Source organism: Mytilus californianus, unplaced genomic scaffold (assembly GCF_021869535.1).
Source record: "Mytilus californianus isolate M0D057914Y unplaced genomic scaffold, xbMytCali1.0.p SCAF_10, whole genome shotgun sequence".
Taxonomy (NCBI): domain Eukaryota; kingdom Metazoa; phylum Mollusca; class Bivalvia; order Mytilida; family Mytilidae; genus Mytilus; species Mytilus californianus.
Window position 1 is genome coordinate 78,898,432 of NW_026262582.1, and position 19,529 is coordinate 78,917,960.

Below are 19,529 nucleotides of genomic sequence, written 5' to 3' on the forward strand. Positions count from 1 at the left end.
GTTGTCTTATTGGCAATAATATCACGTCTTATTTTTAAAAACTCCTCGTGGGGAATTGATCATGTGAATGATTACTTGGCCGTTTTTATAGTGATTATTTGATTATAGACCAAGTATTTTATGATTATTTGTTTATTTGATTTCTAGGACTGTATTTCTGATTATTTGAGTTATGTTGTTTAAAAAAAGAATAATGATTATGTGATAATATTGACAAAAAAATTTGCGATTATGTGATTACTTGGACACCCCCATGAGGGGCCTCTTTTGTCATATTGAAGATATTAAACGCGGAAACTTTTTACCGGAGTTTTTTTTATTTTTTTATTTTATATATAATTTAACATCCGGTTGAAATTGAGATTTTGGTCTGTTTTCAATTATACATTATTTTGCTAGCAACGGCAATGTTTTGAACAATGACGGTTTTAACTGAAGATGTCAGCAGTATTTCTACATGTCGGTCAATGCGGAAACCAAGTAGGAAAGGCCTTCTGGAAGAAAACATCACAAGACAAAGCTGTTCATGATGGGTACAAAAAAAATCTAGTCACTTCGGCACCTATATAGTCAAATTGGTACCCGGTACATTCATTTCGGCAACAATTATTTTGTTATGTTTTGCCAATAAATTATTGAAGACTTTTTTCCATATTTTTTTTGTTAAAGTCAATATGTCACCAATAGACATGATAGACCACTTTTGAGTTTGTCCGTCACCGGAAAAAACTCAGTCAATTATGCGCGCCTTTATGACGTCATTTACCAGATAGAGGGGATCGCCTGTATCCCTGCACTATTAACGTTCATCAAGCGTCTTAAAGTGATCGTCATTGTGCAGGATAAACTATAGCAATAATGTTTGTTCTGTAGGTACTTAATCACAATTCCCTAATGACACAAGTGCTGATTGTCAATTATTAGAATTCAATTTACCGCATGATTTTTGCAATATAGCAACATAGTTTTCCAACCACTCGCTCAACATGGGAACAGAAGTGACGAGGCCCCTAAACGCACAAGTGAGGTTCACTAATAGTAAAGTTTTCGACAGAAATGGATTGAACTCAAACATGTCGAAAGTTGTCTATTATTATTATATTGTTTAATACCTTTTCTTTGCTTTTGATTTGTGGAATGAGCAGCAAAGAAGCCAGTACTTAAACTCTTGTTTAATCAGCAGATGAGGAAATAAACAAATGAAATCATTATAATTTGTAATTTAAATTGTTTTGGGGTTTTTTTCTGCACTAATTTTTTATGTATACTAGCAAATTGTGCAGTCATGGCAGTTGTCATGAACTAGAAGTTCCTTTATAATGTAAGTTTTTCTGTTGGAACTTCTTTTATGTGTAGCCAAAATACGTTGACACCTTGACATGGCTGTTGAGGAAACTATTAAAAAAATAACAGTAATGATAATTATTTGAAAATGACTGTTTGACACCTGACGGTAAAGGACATTACTGTGATTCGTCAAAATATCCTTATCGTGATTCATCAATAGGTCTCAAGTAATTGTGAAACTAGATGTGATAAACTAAAACAACTTTTGATTTGAACTGTTACAGCCCCTTCACGATTAACTTTTGAGTCCACAAGCCCGAAGGTCAATTTTAGTTGGATTCTGTTGGCTTGTAGAGAAGAATTTTACAAGTCCGAAAGCAATTTTACAAGCCAATGCCGTAGGACTTGTGGTTAAGCGTGAAGACTGCAGTGTTACCATGATTACTTTAATTGTATATACTCAGATATGAATTCAATTCAATTCAAATCTTTATTGCCATAAAACTACATATTTATAGTATGTGACACGTCATAACAAAATGAAAATAAAAAATAACAACAAGATCATTAATATACATAATAGAAGTAAATATTTCAAGAGTCCCCTGCTGTCCTCAGTTCAATAGACTGTTTTAAAAAAGGATCCTAGCTTATTTACCTGAATGTGTGATCTTGGGTTGAGTATATATGTTATTTTATCTATGTCATTTAAATTTATAAAGTGCATATTCTCATTTATCAAAAAATCAAAATAAACTTTTCTATATAATGGTTTCTATTACAATATAAAAAGAAATGAATTTCATCTTCAATTTGTTTGCAGTTTTTGCATAATCTAGGTATTTTTAGGTATCTTCCCTTTTCTATTAATAAATTATGGTCACTTAATCTAAATTTCGTTATCATTTTCCAAATTCAAATTTTGAGCAAGTTAAATATTTTTTCTTCTGTATTATTTAGTTTTATATTTATAAATAGTGAGTTTGCTGTTATCCATTATATCTGATATTTTATCATTTACTAGCTTTTCATAAAATGCTTCAATTTTAATTTTATTTGTTCTCTTATAGTTTTAGTTATCTTTTGTGAGGAATATGTCTTCAAAGTGTCCAAATCCATACCAGTTTCTTCTACTACATGTTTTACATATGAGAACCAAGAATAAATTCCTGCAGAGTCTAAGTTTTGAGAGAAAATAAAGGATTGAACAATATAAAAAGAAAATAAGATGATAAAAACCAAATATTGTAGTGCTGCGAGCAAATCTCACCACTTCTCCCTATCAGTTTCTGACTTTGAAAATGAGAAATCACTTCTCCCTATGATACTGAAGTAGTGTTCACGAGCCCTGATGCACATGATGAATAAATTGAGATCAAAGGAGTTAGGGTTGAGGCTTTTTTCCAATAGCTAGGATGAGGTTTACATACATGTATCATTGAAAAATGTAATACGGATCTAACTTGTACTACAATTACGGGATAGGATTGTAATACATTACGGACATAATAGGTTTTATTAAACTTATAAGTTTGTCGATATAAGTTAAATTAATTAGCCTAAATATGTAAGGAGTTAGGCTGTGATAATATATATTTTCTGTCTTTTTGTTTTACAATATCTTAATTAGTCTCTATTTTTTTCTATTTCAGACACACTTTTATACAACCTGATGGAAAACAAAGATCAGTACATGTAGATAGTGAGCCAAAAGTTGTACAAAAGGCTTGTAAAGGTCTCAAAATAAGGTAATAAAGAACCAGAAATTCAGAAATGTTAGCTTGCAATTTTTTATTGTCATTAGTGATCATGAACAAAAGCCGCATCCACAGACAAATGAGAGATTAATTATTATTGCGATTTTAGAAATATGCTTTCTAAAATTAAAATGCAAGTTGTTTTTTTTGTGACAATTTCATCTCAATGTTCGCAATAATAAAAAACATGGTAATACTTCAAGATGCTATAGAACATGTAGAAACTAGATTTGATATGATTGCAAATGATACAACTCTCCACCAGAGACCAAATGACAAAAAGCAGCAACTATACATTGCTATAGGTCTCAATACGACCTTCATGAGTAAAACTCATAACTGCATAGCAAGCTATCGAAAGCCTAAACATGACACATGTAAATTAAAACAATTCAAACAAGAATACTAACAGCCTGATATACCTAGAAAAGAAAAGAAAAACGATATACAGCAACAAACAACCACTACTAATTCATAACCGGTGGTACCATCATGCTTTAATTTAGGCCCTCATCCGTTAGATTTTAAATGGTCAGAGTTGATTTGAAATTTACTAGTACTCTATATAAGCCATGTCAATCAAAATTCATGAACACTATCCTTTCAGTCCGACCTGATCTTTTAAAATTTTAGGGAAGATATTGCCACTGATGGTCTGGGGTTACTGACTTTGTCAAAGCTCATAACTATTTATTTTTTACAGAGATGGAAACATTGTATCTGGAAAGAGAGGAAGAGGAACAAATTGGGCATTAGGTATATATATATATATATATATATATATATCACCATGACAATGCAAGAGTTGTCTCCCTCTATTAAATCACTCTTTGAATAACTGTACATGTATGTAAATTCAAAAATATTTGCTTGCATTTATTTGTTAGATAGTTGAATAATTGCTGACCAAAAACTGCTGAACTGAATTCCACCAAATTTGCACAAATTCCTTTGCAGGACATGAAAGCATACATGTACATCTGCTATTTAATTTTTGGTCTGGTGGATTCCACTACAAACATGGACTTTGCGATATTTGCTTTTATCACTATTTTACAAAATTTTCCTTTGATCTTGCTGACTGATAATTTCCTTTTTCAGCGGAGTCCAGTGATATGAGAAATTATCGCTAGAAACTTAGGCGGCACGCAGAGTTGTTAATGAAATTGACATGAAATTTACCATGTCGTCATAGGTAAAATAGCGATTAACAGATTATCATTGGTCATCTCAACTTGATTGCCTTTCTCACTTCGCCGTACTGGCTCAAGCGAGAATATCAATGTCGTTGAGATGATCAACAATAATCTATACATCATGTATTATTTGGGGATGATCACCAACACATTTTTTTTCTTGTAAGACTCACAAAGATTTCCATGCATGATTTATAGGTTACCATGGACTCAAGAAGAGTGGAGAAGATCACATACTAGAGGATACTGCAAACCAAGTCAGGAAAGAAATTGAGAGGTAACAATATTTTTATTGCAAAAAACATGATAACAATAGTCATGTTAGTATTACTATAATTGTTATTTTGATCTCATTTTCTGATATTTTTGTGTGTTGATCAGAATACAGTAACTTTAAATGATGCATAGATATTTTCATTTTGACAGAACCCTAACAAGACAAAATATTATACAAGTATTGGGCCTTCAGAATTCCCCAAACATCCTTAAAGCCCAATGGACAAGTACTGAACTGTAACACAAGGTCTAAGTTACTGACTTGATGCTGATTTTCAAACACAAGGTCAAAACTATATACAAAAGCATTTAATGCCAATATATTACAATACTGTAAACCAACTTATTTTCGTGAATACTTTACTGTAAATTCAGAAATTATTGCGTGCATTTATTATTGCGATTTTGTCATTTTACACTACAATGCGATTTTAATTTAATTTTTGCAATATTGAGAAAAATTTGTTTAATTAATATAAAATAATTTCAAAATGTGAGTTTAAATTATTTGGATTATACCCTTGACGCATTTTTCGCTATAATAAAAACATCCCAATAATTTCTGAATTTTACAGTATTTCACTTCTTACCCTATCTAGTCCACTTCTCAGCTATTTAATTTTGCAATTTTCGAATCAACTTGATGCAGTTTAATAAGGAAAGATCCAAGTGGTACATATTTATAAAACATTTACGGAAAAAGACAAATACTTTCTTGTTATTTATTTTCTTGAGTACTTATTTTCAAGGAATGAGGAAAAACAAGTGAAATTGTGAGCTACAGCTCACTGATGATACCTCCGCCCAAATATTTCGCTAAACAGGAAGTTGTTGAGTGATGAAGTTCATTATTTTTTTTACAGATGTGACATGTACAGTGGGTGTATAATGATGCACAGTTTAACTGGTGGAACAGGATCAGGTCAGTATTTATATGTATGGGTCTGTCCATTAAGTAAGTACTATAGCTCATGTGAATGAAACAAGTTTTGTTATATCCCCTTGGTCTTCAAATTTTTATATATCTAAGTTTTATCGATGTTGAGATTTATTTTTGGCTGAAACTGGTTTGTAAATTTACAAACTGCATAATAAGTCCCCTACCCATGAAGTCGAAGGGGACTTTAGGTTTGCACAGAATCCGTCCATCTGTCTGTTTGTCCATCGGTTAGTCTGTCAAATCAGTTTTCAACACTTTTTTCTTCGTGGTTGAAAATATTGATTTGATGTTTGGTATATTATTTTATCATAACAAGTTACAGATCAAGTTCAATTTTGTTCCAGTCTGAAGATTTTGTGCAGAGTTATGGTCCTTGTTATAAATCAGCTTTAAACAAAAAACACTTGTTCTTAACATATTCTACATGGTCATATACTTGAACTTTTAAGTCCAAACTTATAAAAATAATACGTTTCAGCAACATATATTTCACAACTGTTCTCGTCATTTATTCCATATATATCTTGATGTAAAGTAATTGAGAAAAGGGAGACAACCCAAACCAATCACAAGGCCTTATAATGTTCCATTTGTTGTGTTTTTGTGATTTGAGGAAATATCAAGCTCAACTTTATAGAGTACTATCTATTCTAAGAAAAGAGATTATCCAATTATTATCAATGTACTGTTGAGATCATTATCAAACAAAACCATACACAGATTTGTATATTTTTGGATTAGGATTTCGTTTATGTGCATCAGGCCATGAGGGAGGAATATCCCATGAATCATCTGATTTACGGTACTGTGAGGATCATTCACAAACATAAACTTACATAGACTTGTATATTTTTAGGATTAGGATTTCGTCTGTGTGAGGACATGAGGAAGGAGTATCCCATGAACCATCTAATTTCCTGTACTGTAAGGATCACTTCCAAGTAGAACCTTACATAGACTTGTATATTTTGTAGGATTAGGATCTCGTCTGTGTGAGGCCATGAGGGAGGAATATCCCATGAACCATCTGATTTCCTGTACTGTTGCGCCATGTTTGACAGGAGAAAGTCCATTACAGAACTATAATGCTTTGCTAACACTGTCATACCTTCAAAGGTAAAATTACAAGTAATATAATGTGGGCCAATTTGTTTAGTCCTAGAAATTAGAAATTTTAAATGCAAAAAAAGATAAACAACTCTAAATTAAGAGATTCTTTTTGTGATCCCTATTTTAAAGTTTTATTTTCATCAACTTACAGGCCATAATCTCGCCAGCGAATTAAGTAGCCAAAGAATTTGGAAACTCGCTAAATTTCACAAACTTACTGACTTCATACAAAGTCAAATCGCTATCAAAATCGGTAAATGGGAGACAACTTGTGATTTACAAGTCACATAGGTAAAAAAGAAAATGGTGACTGACAAAGAAAATTGAGTTTTTGAAATGACCAAGGACTAATACTGTTGATGATCAAATTAAATAAATACAACGGCGACTTTGAACATCCTCGGATATACATTCAAAACTGTTCAAACGGAAAACTGACTGTCTGTTTAAGTTATCATTTCATGATCATTTTCATCTGAGGAAGTTGCATAATCACTCAGCTGATTTGTTTGTTTTTTCCTTACTGATCAACACGTATAAGTCCTGGGTCGTTTCGAAAACTTGATTTTCCTTGTCAGTTGCCAATTCCCACCCTTAAGGTCATATTATTACTAGGGTACTCCCTCATGTACCAAGCAACAGATTTTATTTAGATTTAAATTCAGGTTGATAGTACAAATGGTATCAATAGATAAACACCAACTATATAATATATGGTCTAAACCTTTTTATTTAGAACTTTCTATATATACGTTTTGTACAATAACATATATGAAAAATAGTATATTTTTTATTGCATATAAAATAATTTCCTTAGTGATAAACACGAAAACGCTTCATTTGCAAGCTAAGGGTAATGGAATCTCGCTTCTCCAAGAAATTGACTACTTCTCCCTTCTCTCTCATGGAAGGAGAAGTCACTTCTCCCTCTCAAAAATCCTAGATTAGGCCCTGAGCTTATTTCTTAAATTATTTCTTAAAACATAAATTGCTGTCATTATGTTATTTTTAATGGATCCTCAATTAATTAATAATTAGTTTCTAATTTGTTCCAACACTAACTGTTGTTATATTTTTTTGCCAGCTTCTTAGTTTTCTGCATTGTAATATTTTTTTTCAAATTCTCCTTTATGTAAGGGCCTATGAGCCTGAGTGGTCAAAATAGTCAATCTACTGTATCACTAGCCTGTCAACACTGAGGTTGTCAGTGGTTCTCTAGGAACTCTGGCTTCCTCCGCAAATAAAAACTGACCACCACGGAATAGCACAATAGTGTTGATAGTGGCATTAACAATCAATCTCTTTTTATGTTTTAGTAAAATTTAGAACCATACTATATAACCTTGTATTTTTTCAATTTTACTGATCTTTTACAAATACAGTTTCTATTTTAGAGATATAATTATAAAGACGATTTTATTTCAGGAATACTGACTGTGTTGTTCTGACCTATAACGATGATATTCTAGGAAAACTACAGAGGAAGATGGAGAGTGTTTCTTTTGATGCCATGAACACCTCTATAGCATCTGCTCTAGGCGGAGTATTCCTGCCGACAGATACCATGACACCAAAAAGGTTAGATTGTCTCCCCTTACATAAAGATAAAGTGTAACATTGATGCCTTGAACACCTCAATATAGCATCTGCTTTAAGTCGAGTATTCCTGCCAACAGATACCATGTCACCAAAAAGGTTAGATTGTCTCCCCTTACAATTATACATTAAGATTTATTGAATATCACTCTTTTACATATGTATAATAAGAAAAATATTAATTTCATTAAGTATACAAATACCTAATGTTGATTTGGTGGAGTACCAAAAACATTAGATTTGTCTGTTTTTGTCTCGCTTGGCGGAGTCAAAAAGCAAGACATAGGTATGCTGTTTCCGGCGTCGGTGGCGAAGACGGCGTCAACAATGTATTAGTTTGTGATTAAGTCTAGTTTATGGTGAACCACTAGTGGGTGGTAAGTAAAAGATATTTGGTATGCAGTTGTTTAAGTATTGGCACATCTCATGACCATGAGGATTATTTGGCCCGCCCCCTCAGTTATGGTCTATTGACTTGGACATTTTTGCTTAGTTTTCATGTATTAGTTTGTGATTAGGTCAGTTTATGGGGAACCACTAGTGGTAAGTTAATGATAATTGGTATGCAGATGTATAAGCATTGGCATATCTTATTTCCATGGAGATTTTTTGGCCTCACTCTCTCAGTCATGGTCTATTGACTTAAAAACTTTTGCTTAGTTTTCATGTATTAGTTTGTGATTAAGTCGGTTTATGGGGAACCACTAGTGGTAATTTAATCATAATTGGTATGCAGTTGTATAAGCATTGGCATATCTCATTTCCATGGAGATTATTTGGCCCTGCCCCCTCAGTCATGGTCTATTGACTTTGAAATTTTTGCTTAGTTTTCATGTATTAGTTTGTGATTAGGTCAGTTTATGGGGAACCACTAGTGGTAAGTTAATGATAATTGGTATGCAGATATATAAGCATTGGCATATCTTATTTCCATGGAGATTATTTGGCCTCACTCTCTCAGTCATGGTCTATTGACTTTAAAACTTTTGCTTAGTTTTCATGTATTAGTTTGTGATTAAGTCGGTTTATGGGGAACCACTAGTGGTAATTTAATCATAATTGGTATACAGTTGTATAAGCATTGGCATATCTCATTTCCATGGAGATTATTTGGCCCTGCCCCCTCAGTCATGGTCTATTGACTTTAAAACTTTTGCTTAGTTTTCATGTATTAGTTTGTGATTAGGTCAGTTTATGGGGAACCACTAGTGGTAAGTTAATGATAATTGGTATGCAGATGTATAAGCATTGGCATATCTCATTTCCATGGAGATTATTTGGCCTAACCCTCTCAGTCATGGTCTATTGACTTTAAAACTTTTTCTTAGTTTTCATGTATTAGTTTGTGATTAAGTCGGTTTATGGGGAACCACTAGAGGTAATTTAATCATAATTGGTATGCAATTGTATAAGCATTGGCATATCTAATTTCCATGGAGATTATTTGGCCCTGCCCCCTCAGTCATGGTCTATTGACTTTAAAACTTTTGCTTAGTTTTCATGTATTAGTTTGTGATTAGGTCAGTTTATGGGGAACCACTAGTGGTAAGTTAATGATAATTGGTATGCAGATGTATAAGCATTGGCATATCTCATTTCCATGGAGATTATTTGGCCTAACCCTCTCAGTCATGGTCTATTGACTTTAAAACTTTTTCTTAGTTTTCATGTATTAGTTTGTGATTAAGTCGGTTTATGGGGAACCACTAGTGGTAATTTAATCATAATTGGTATGCAATTGTATAAGCATTGGCATATCTAATTTCCATGGAGATTATTTGGCCTTGCCCCCTCAGTCATGGTCTATTGACTTTAAAACTTTTGTCTAGTTTTCATGTATTAGTTTGTGATTAGTCAGTTTATGGGGAACCACTAGTGGTAAGTTAATGATAATTGGTATGCAGATGTATAAGCATTGGCATATCTCATTTCCATGGAGATTATTTGGCCTTACCCTCTCAGTCATGGTCTATTGACTTTAAAACTTTTGCTTAGTTTTCATGTATTAGTTTGTGATTAAGTCGGTTTATGGGGAACCACTAGTGGTAGGTTAATGATATTTGGTATGCAGTTGTATTAGCATTGGTACATCTCATTACAACGGAGATTATTTGACCCCACCCCCTCATATATGGTTTATTGACTTTGAAACTTTGCTTAGTTTACATGTCTTAGTTTGTGTTTAGGTTTGTTTAAAGGGAACTAATTATGATAAGTCAATGGTATTTGGTATGCAGTTGTATTAGCATTGACACATCTCATTTCCATGGAGATTGTTAAGCCATTTACCTTCAGTCATGGTTCATTGACTTTGAATATTTGCAAAACTTACATGTTAAAGTGTTGCTATTTTAATTTCAACATTTGCATTAATCGAAATTAACAAAAAGCGAGGCATATCTCTGTGATAACAGTTTATTAAATAAGAAAAGAATTTGTATAATATTGACATGAAAAATAGCTTGAATTGTCTCCCCTTACTCATAAAATATTTTTTTATGGTACCTTCTTTAATAAATAAAAAATATACAATTTTTCACCATAGGGATTTATTTTATTTCAACTTACATAATACAGTATAAATAATTACACTATACACAAATTCTTAAAAATCGTAAATGAAAAAAATAAAAAATGTATAAAAAGAGGCATACATAGTAGTTTCTTCCCCAAATCTATACGACATAGTCATATGCTTACACTTTAAGGTTTGATGCGTTCCTCTCTTATATAAAAATGGGTAGGAAATAATAACCTCTTAAAAACAAGCTATATACTGTCAGTTCTTTCACAAACAAGGTATGGATTATTTCCCCTTATGTTAAAGGATGTAAATAGTCTCAAAACTGTAAAACATGTTCACTTGCTTGCACTAAATAAAAAGAAAATGCTTGGTTGTCTCCCCTTGCACTAAAAATGGCAAACATTAATGTATTCCCCTCCTCATAAAAGATTTGATTCCTTTTAGAAAAAGGTTTAAAAAGTCGTTTTTGATGTAAATCCATCAGAATGGTTAACTCTTACATCAAAAAGTTTTGATTGACCCTATTAAATGACCCAAAATATGGTGTTTAAAGTTTTTTTCTCAAATCTATAGTAAAATTGTAACATCTTTCCTGAAAAATGTTGATTAACTCTCTGGCATAAGTTTAAATTCAGATATGAAGGGTCTTCTCTTACACCATGTCTCCTATAACATAAAAAAAAAAGGTAAACACAGTCTCTAGAAAGCTATGAAAATAAGCACTGCTTTCACCAAAAAATTTTGAATTGCCTCCACTCACATGACAAATTGGGTAAACAACAAGTTTCCATAAAAAGATAAAATAGTCAACCCTTAAATGACAATAATATGTAAAAATTTAGCTGGCCTCATATCAAAAAAATTAATTTGTCTTCCACCACACCAAAAAAAAGTTTGAATTGTCTCCCATTACATTAAAATTGTGTTGAAACTTTGACATGAATCCATTAAAAATGGTCTCCTTTTACATGCAAATTGTTTGTTTTGTCTCACCATGTTTAAAATAATCGTGTACGTTATCACCTTTGTCAACAATTGGTAGAGTGATCACTCCTACATCAATTTGAATTGATAGAAGATTATTTTATGGCCTTTTAGATCACCTGGCCCAGGGCCAGGTGAGCTTTTTTCATCACTTGGTGTCCGTCGTCCGTCGTTAACTTTTACAAAAATCTTTTCCTCTGAAACTACTGGACCAAATTTAAAAACACTTGGCCACAATCATCACTAGGGTATCTAGTTTAAAAAATGTGTCCAATGACCCTGCCCACCAACCAAGATGGCCTACATGGCTAAAAATAGAACATAGGGGTAAAATGCAGTTTTTGGCTTATATCTCTGAAAGCAAAGCATTTAGAGCAAATCTGACATGGGGGTAAAATTGTTTATCAGGTCAAGATCTATCTGCCCTGAAATATTCAGACAAATCGAACAACCTGTAGTTGGGTTGCTGCCCCTGAATTGGTAATTTTAAGGAAATTTTTCAGTTTTTGGTTGTTATCTTGAATATTATTATAGATAGAGATAAACTGTAAACAGCTATAATGTTCAGCAAAGTAAGATCTACAAATAAGTCAACATGACCAAAATGGTCAATTGACCCCTTAAGGAGTTATTGTTCTTTATAGTAAATTTTTAACAAATTTTTATAATTTTACAAAAATCTTCTCCTCTGAAACTACTGAGACAAATTTCACCAAACTTGGTCACAATCATCATTAGGGTATCTAGTTTTAAAAATATGTCCGTTGACCCCACTTGCTAACCAACATGGCCAACATGGCTAAAAATAGAACATAGGGGTCAAATGCAGTTTTTGGCTTATATCTCTGAAACTAAAGCATTAAGAGCAAATTTGTTTCATGTAAAAATGTTCATCAGGTTAAGACCTATCTGTCCTATAATTTGTAGGCGAATCAGACAACCTGTTGTTGCCCCTGAATTGGTAATTTTAAGGAAATTGTGCAGTTTTTGGTTATTATCTTGAATATTATTATAGATAGAGATAAACTGTAAACAGCAATAATGTTCATCAAAGTAAGATCTACAAATATCTCAACATGACTAAAATGGTCAATTGACCCCATAAGGAGTTGTTGCCCTTAAAATAAATTTTTAACAATTTTTGTAAATTTTTGTAATCTTTTCCAAAAGTCTTATCCTCTGAAACAACTGAGACTAATTTAATCATACTTGGCCACAATCATCATTAGGGTACTTGTATCTAGTTTAAAAAAATGTGTCCAACGACCCTGCCTTCCAACCAACATGGCAGACATGGCTAAAAATTAGAACATAGGGATTAAATGCAGTTTTTGGCTTATATCTCTGAAACTAAAGCAAAAGCATCAATAGTAAATAAAAATATCAGGTGAGTGACACAGGCTCCTTGGAGCCTCTAGTTTTCCGTTATAACTTACTTCCTGTAACATATGATAAACCAGACAGTAGATAGAGTTTACAAGCTTAAGAGGAGTTAATCAATGTATGCATTACATTTTTGTATTCTAATTGCAAGTTCATATTTTTTGTTTTGTAGTGGGCCAAGTATAGGTATGGAACCTTGGGAGATGATAAGATCAGTTTGTCCTCTTCCAGCAAATAAATTTATACAGGTCCATCATATAGCTAAAAGGTAACTTAAAACAATTAAGTAAAAAATGGTACTGTAAATTCAGAAATTAATTAGTTCATTTATTGGTGTGAATTTTTGAAATATGGACACAAATACAAGATAATCTGTGCTCTTTCAGTATAACCTGCATACAAATACATGTATCTGATATCAAAATGCAAGTCTTTATAATTGGGAATCCAACCCAGTCACGTTATTTGCAGTTATAAATACCTCACAATTGAAACATCACAATATTTTTTTTAATTTACAGTATATTCAAGCAACTTCTGGACCTGGTAAAACTTATCTGATAACAATTGAAAAATATTTGTTTTGAAAGGATGTCTAAAATCATTGCAAAAGGATCTTTATTTAGTAGTATTAGCTTCACATGAAGTGGTGCTCCAAATTATTGGAGATGTACAGATACTACTGTAAATTTTAGAAATTATTGCGATGTTTTTATGTTTGCGAAAAATGCGACAGTTTTATAATTGCAATAACTTAAACTCGCAATTTTAAAATTTTTATATGAATTGAACAGGATTTTTCTCAATATCGCAAAAAATTAAAATCGCAGTTTAGTCTAAAATGACAAAATCGCAATAGTAAATGCACGGATTAATTTCTGAATTTACAGTAATCAAACATATTCATTATTTTTGCTGTTACAGTAAGCTGTCTTGGGCAGGATTACAGAAACAGATGAGTCAAGGCATTAGGCGACATGATAGCAAAGGAAATGTAGTATCCTTATATGTAATTAGTATCAGGGTCAGAATTAGGTTTACAGAAAAGAGAATACTGAAAAATGGGCCGAAAAAACTAAACAAATAGGGACTGTTTGCTTGGTAGTGCTGAAATATATAGAATAGAGAACAATGAGCAAAATACAAAGTGTAAGAGAACAGCATAAAAAATGAAAGAAAATAAAAAAGAAGGACATACCCCTTAGTGTAAATGGAAATGATACTTTAATAATTAAACAAGAAAAATATATTAATCAAGAATATTCACTATGTATTTCAAAAATAACGTAGGTGTGCATTTAACACAATCTGTTGATTGGAAATGATCATGATCTTTTAATTTAAAAGTAAAAAGATGTGGTATATGATTGCCAATTCACAATGAGTAAACTATCCACAAGTGAAAAATGGTTGTGGATGTAAGCAACTATATGTCACCTTTATACTCCCTTTGGCATGTTTAAATGTGTTTGGGTATCCCCTCCACTATGACAGTGATGTGACCGTAACAATAAAAAAAAATGAATAAACATCAGTTAAAAGGCTTTGTTAATCAGATCAGCATAAAGAACAGACAAACAACAAAAAGACAAAAAAAAAGAAAATATTAAAAATTCTCATCTTTTAGTTTTTTGGTTGAATTATAAACAATTACCTGTTCCTGTTTACATTTATTAAGGTAGTTCATTGGTTGAAATATTGACAGTTATCTGTTCCTGTTTTCATCTGTCATATGTATATACAGTCAAACCTGCTTAAGAAACTTCCTGTATGAAGCAAAAACCTGTGTTAAAAGACCATTAGTTTAAGGTCTCTCTGTAATGCATTTCATATCTATAGATTGAACCTGTATTAAAAGACCACCTGTCTTATGAGACCACTTTTAGACTCTCCCTTGGGTGGTTTCTTAAAACAGGTTTCACTGTATATTATTTAATGAATCAAGAGGAGAGAAACATATATTTTCCTTATACAGCATCAGTTTGGTAGTATAGGTAATGTAGTGATAGCACGAGGTGATAGCACAGAGACTATTTATCCTCAGATGACACAGGGGCTGGAGAAAAAGTTCCGTAAATCTTTCAACACTGTCAGCTGGAATCCCTTTCCTATAGATATCTGGACTGGTAAGTGTAAAAAGTAAAATAACAAAAATACCCAACTCAAAGGAAAATTCAAAAGGAAAGTCCTAAGCCTATAGCAAAATCAAAAGCTTGAACACATCAAACAAGTGGATAATTAATGCCATATTCCTGACTTGGGACAGGCATTTTATATGTAGATAATGATAAATTAAACCTGGTTTTATAGCTAGCTAAACCTTAAAGAATATGTTTAATTATTATACTACCTGTAAGAATGTCCTTCTATAGTAAAATTGCTCTATTTTTGCGTAGTTTTTAAAAGAAATGTATAGAGTTAACTGCACTATGCAAAAATAGTATGCATTGCTGTTGCAACAGACTATTGATTTTCATGTCAATCATTTTCGATTTCATGTGCAAAGGCGGAGCTTAGTTGCTTTGACAGACAACTAGGTTGGATTTATTAGCCTGACAATTAACTATTACAGTTAAACTATAAGGGAAAATAGTAGATATCATTTAAATATTCTGACATTTTGAGAGACTTTAAAATACTGTAGTTTCTGTTAGAACGTTTTTGTTCTTTGTTTACTTTAAAGTTTTGTTTACTGCCGTTGAAGCCAGATTGTTTGAATATTTTAGAAGTCATTTGTTACTGGAGTAAACCTTCTTTAGACAAAATCCAAAACAATACTGGGCAATCAAAGCTATATGACACGATGCCTTTTGGAACTTCTTCATCTTGAAGTCAACATGAGTTCATGCCTTCAACAATGAGCAAAATATAGGTACCTCACAGCAAGTTTAAGACAACCTCTAGCACAAGCTTAAGAAGAATTCTACTTGTTTAACCAGTCAATAATGATTTATATTCAGATAGAGTTAAAATAAATCATTTCACCTCAAAACACATACTTTTGAATCTATTCATTTGTAACTCTTTCTAGCAGTCAAGTAGACAAAGTCAACTTTCTTTAAGACAGCATATTTATATGCAGAGTTACATAAAGGGCTTCTTTTCATAGTATAAAACTTTTTTTTTACATAGAAATACACTATTGGCACTATTTGAAATAGTAAACAGTCAGTATAATAATGATATCAATGATGTGTTTAACATTGACTATGGAAAATAGTAGCCAAGGTGAGAGACAAGAGTGCACTCCCCTTCAGATTTTTATTGTTTCAGCCAAGACCAACAGTATTGGACCGAAAGACACAGCTTCAATAACAGTAGCATCAAATTCAGATTCAATAGTAGAATACCTCGAGACAGTCTATGAAAGGTCAAGGGTCAAATTTGCTGCCAAAGCTTATCTCCATTGGTACAACAAATACGGAGTAACCAATGTAAGTAGAATAGTGTTTAGACAGAGTAACCAATGTAAGTAGGATAGTGTTTAGACGAAGTAACCAATGTAAGTAGGATAGTGTTTGATGGAGTAACCAATGTAAGTAGGATACTGTTTAGATGGAGTAACCAATGCAAGTAGGATGCTGTTTAGATGGAGTAACCAATGTAATTAGGATGCTGTTTAGATGGAGTAACCAATGTAAGTAGGATGGTGTTTAGATTGAGTAACCAATGTAAGTAGGATAGTGTTTAGACAGAGTAACCAATGTAAATAGGATAGTGTTTAGATGGAGTAACCAATGTAAGTAGGATAGTGTTTAGATGGAGTAACCAATGTAAGTAGGATGCTGTTTAGATGGAGTAACCAATGTAATTAGGATGCTGTTCAGATGGAGTAATCAATGTAAGTAGGATGGTGTTTAGATTGAGTAACCAATGTAAGTAGGATAGTGTTTAGACAGCGTAACCAATGTAAATAGGATAGTGTTTAGATGGAGTAACCAATGTAAGTAGGATAGTGTTTAGATGGAGTAACCAATGTAAGTAGGATGGTGTTTAGATTGAGTAACCAATGTAAGTAGGATAGTGTTTAGACGGAGTAACCAATGTAAGTAAGATGGTGTTTAGTTTAAGTTTAACTGACATTTGAATGAAACATTGAGTGTGAAATCATAAAGGATTATGTATTTGTCACATTAAACCATTTAACTTTACTATTCTTTTTAAAAAAAATACTTCCAACACCCAAGTATTGTCATTGATATAGATGTACTAAAAATCAAGGGACATAGAAAACTAAATAAATTGAAAGGACATGCCAGTAAACAAATTCCAATAAACAATGGTACACAAATATCAACCAAGGTATCTATTGAAAACAAGAAAAAAAAACAATTATGAACAACTAATGAAGGGAATACATACTACAGATAACATGTTTAACGAAACATGTTATTGCACATCACTTTGCAACCATTTGTCAGTAATTTTTTTGGTAAATGCACGTTTTTGAATGATAACTGAAAAGTTTTCAAAATTACTGAAAATTTGATAGATTGTTACTGATTGTGTCAAAAGGTGGTTGGCATCTATGCACTCGTTGAATATTTTTCTCTAGTTGAATTTTTCAATCTGTTATTCTATAAATAGTAGTTTATTAATTGTATCGGTTCAAAGTAAAACTGAGAATGGAAATGGGGAATATGTCAAAGAGACAACAACCGGACCAAATGGCAGATAACAGCCAAGGCCACCAATGTGTCTTCAACGCAGGGAGAAAGTGTTTTTATGATCTCACTTTTGAATGCTCAAAGTCAAATATTTGAAACCAATAGATGTTTTAGTATGGAAACATGTGTTGAGGTATATGACAAAAAGTTACAATAGTGGATTCACACATGTCTTATGTTTAAAAGGGACCTCGTTGGCCAAGTGTTATAAGTAGTAAATACCGTAATCACTAGCCAGTCAACACTGAGGTTGTGAGTTGGAACTGGTGCACTAGACTCCAATCTTAATTGACTATGATTGTCAGCTTCCCTATTGAAGGTCAGTGGTTTTCTCCAGGCACTACGGCTTCCTCCACCAATAAAAACTGGCCGTCACGAAATAGCCCCATAGCGGTGCTAAAAACTGGTGTTAAAAAGCAAAAAAATCAAAAATCAAATCTAATGTCTAAATATTTAATCAATGGTAACAGATACTCAACTAATCATCGATGTCAAGGAAAAACAAAGAATAATGAAGTAATTGCTTTTGAAATCCTGGTCTGAAATCATTTTAATCAGCAAACAAAATTATTTTCATTTACCTGTGTATATAACTCGTATTCTACTTGGCGGCATTTTATTCAAGGTTAACATCATTATATCATGTATATGGCGGCATTTTGTTCAAGGATATATGGTTGACTTTCTGAAATTGTTTATTATCTCACCCCTTATTGATTTTGTATTTACATTGTGTCATAGATCTAATTTATTCGTTCAGTGTATTTTCACTTGTTTGTTTTCATATGTCTTTTGATTGAGTTATACCATTTCTATTGATATTTTATAGTGATGTTACACTATTGTTTCAGGTAAGGGTGAATGTTGGTACCTTTTGAGACGTTTAAACCCACTTGCATTTGTTTGCACCTGTCCTAAGTCAGGAACCTGATATTCAGTGTTTTTCGTTAGTTGATGTGGTTCATAAATGTTGCTCATTTCTCATTTATAGATTGGACCCTTGGTTTTCCCGTTTGAATGGTTTTACACTAGTTTTTGGGCCCTTTATAGCTTGCTGTTCGGTGTGAGCCAAGGCTCCTTGTTGAAGACCGTACTTTGACCTATAATGGTTTACTTTTTCAAATTATGACTTGGATTGAGAGTTGTCTCATTGGCACTCATACCACATTCTTATATTTATGAACACACTTAAATGCTTATAAAATTCAACATTCAAAGCTAAAATATGAAATAGCGGAACAGTGTAATTTTTTAAGATTTGATTTTTATCTTTTTCAGGAGAATTTTGAAGAAGCATTTGATGTTGTAGAAGACATTATACAGAATTATAAAAGTGCATTTTCATGAAATATAAATAAAATTTATGATTTTAATATTCATGATCATCAAAACAAATGTGTGTCTTATGTTTTTATGTTATTTTTTTTTTTTTTTTTTCTATAATCAAGAGCCTTTAAAACCTTCTATATAGGCATATATGACAAAGTTTCTGTCATTTTTATGTGCACTGTGGTTTTTAAAATTTTTTTTGGTTTGTAAAAAAAGAGAGCCTAAAAATACCAGAGGAACATTCAAACTCGCAAATGTCTCACTTATTATGAGTAAATCTGTAATAAGATACTATGTGGACCAATTTTTATTACTCACATTATTTATTGCATTGGGTATAATGTTTTTGACCTGTACGTCTTATGTCTGTCCATCCGTCCGTCGTATCGTCCGTCCGTCCGTCAGTCCTCATTGCAACTCCTCTGCAACTACACAACAGAATTTCATGAAACTTTGTAGATAATAAGGACATACTATGTA

General features: G+C 32.3%; 1 protein-coding gene across 1 annotated transcript; it reads left to right on the forward strand.

The window, feature by feature from the left end:
• Nucleotides 1-352: 352 nt before the first annotated feature.
• Nucleotides 353-19,115, forward strand: LOC127718592 (tubulin delta chain-like). The gene is made up of 12 exons (XM_052224660.1): nt 353-533; nt 2,940-3,035; nt 3,748-3,800; nt 4,439-4,517; nt 5,380-5,438; nt 6,431-6,572; nt 7,992-8,144; nt 13,226-13,321; nt 13,978-14,050; nt 15,035-15,179; nt 16,327-16,487; nt 18,999-19,115. The coding sequence occupies exons 1-12, from the start codon at nt 439-441 to the stop codon at nt 19,065-19,067; spliced, it is 1,221 nt and encodes a 406-aa protein (XP_052080620.1). The 5' UTR covers nt 353-438; the 3' UTR covers nt 19,068-19,115.
• Nucleotides 19,116-19,529: the final 414 nt, after the last annotated feature.

Excerpts from the sequence above, each read along its gene's own strand:
- LOC127718592 (XM_052224660.1), top strand. The coding sequence starts at position 439 with ATGTCAGCAGTATTTCTACATGTCGGTCAATGCGGAAACCAAGTAGGA. Across the intron at positions 534-2,939 it reads GACAAAGCTGTTCATGATGG|ACACACTTTTATACAACCTG; the intron begins GTACAAAAAAAA and ends TTTCTATTTCAG. Across the intron at positions 13,322-13,977 it reads GTCCATCATATAGCTAAAAG|TAAGCTGTCTTGGGCAGGAT; the intron begins GTAACTTAAAAC and ends TTGCTGTTACAG.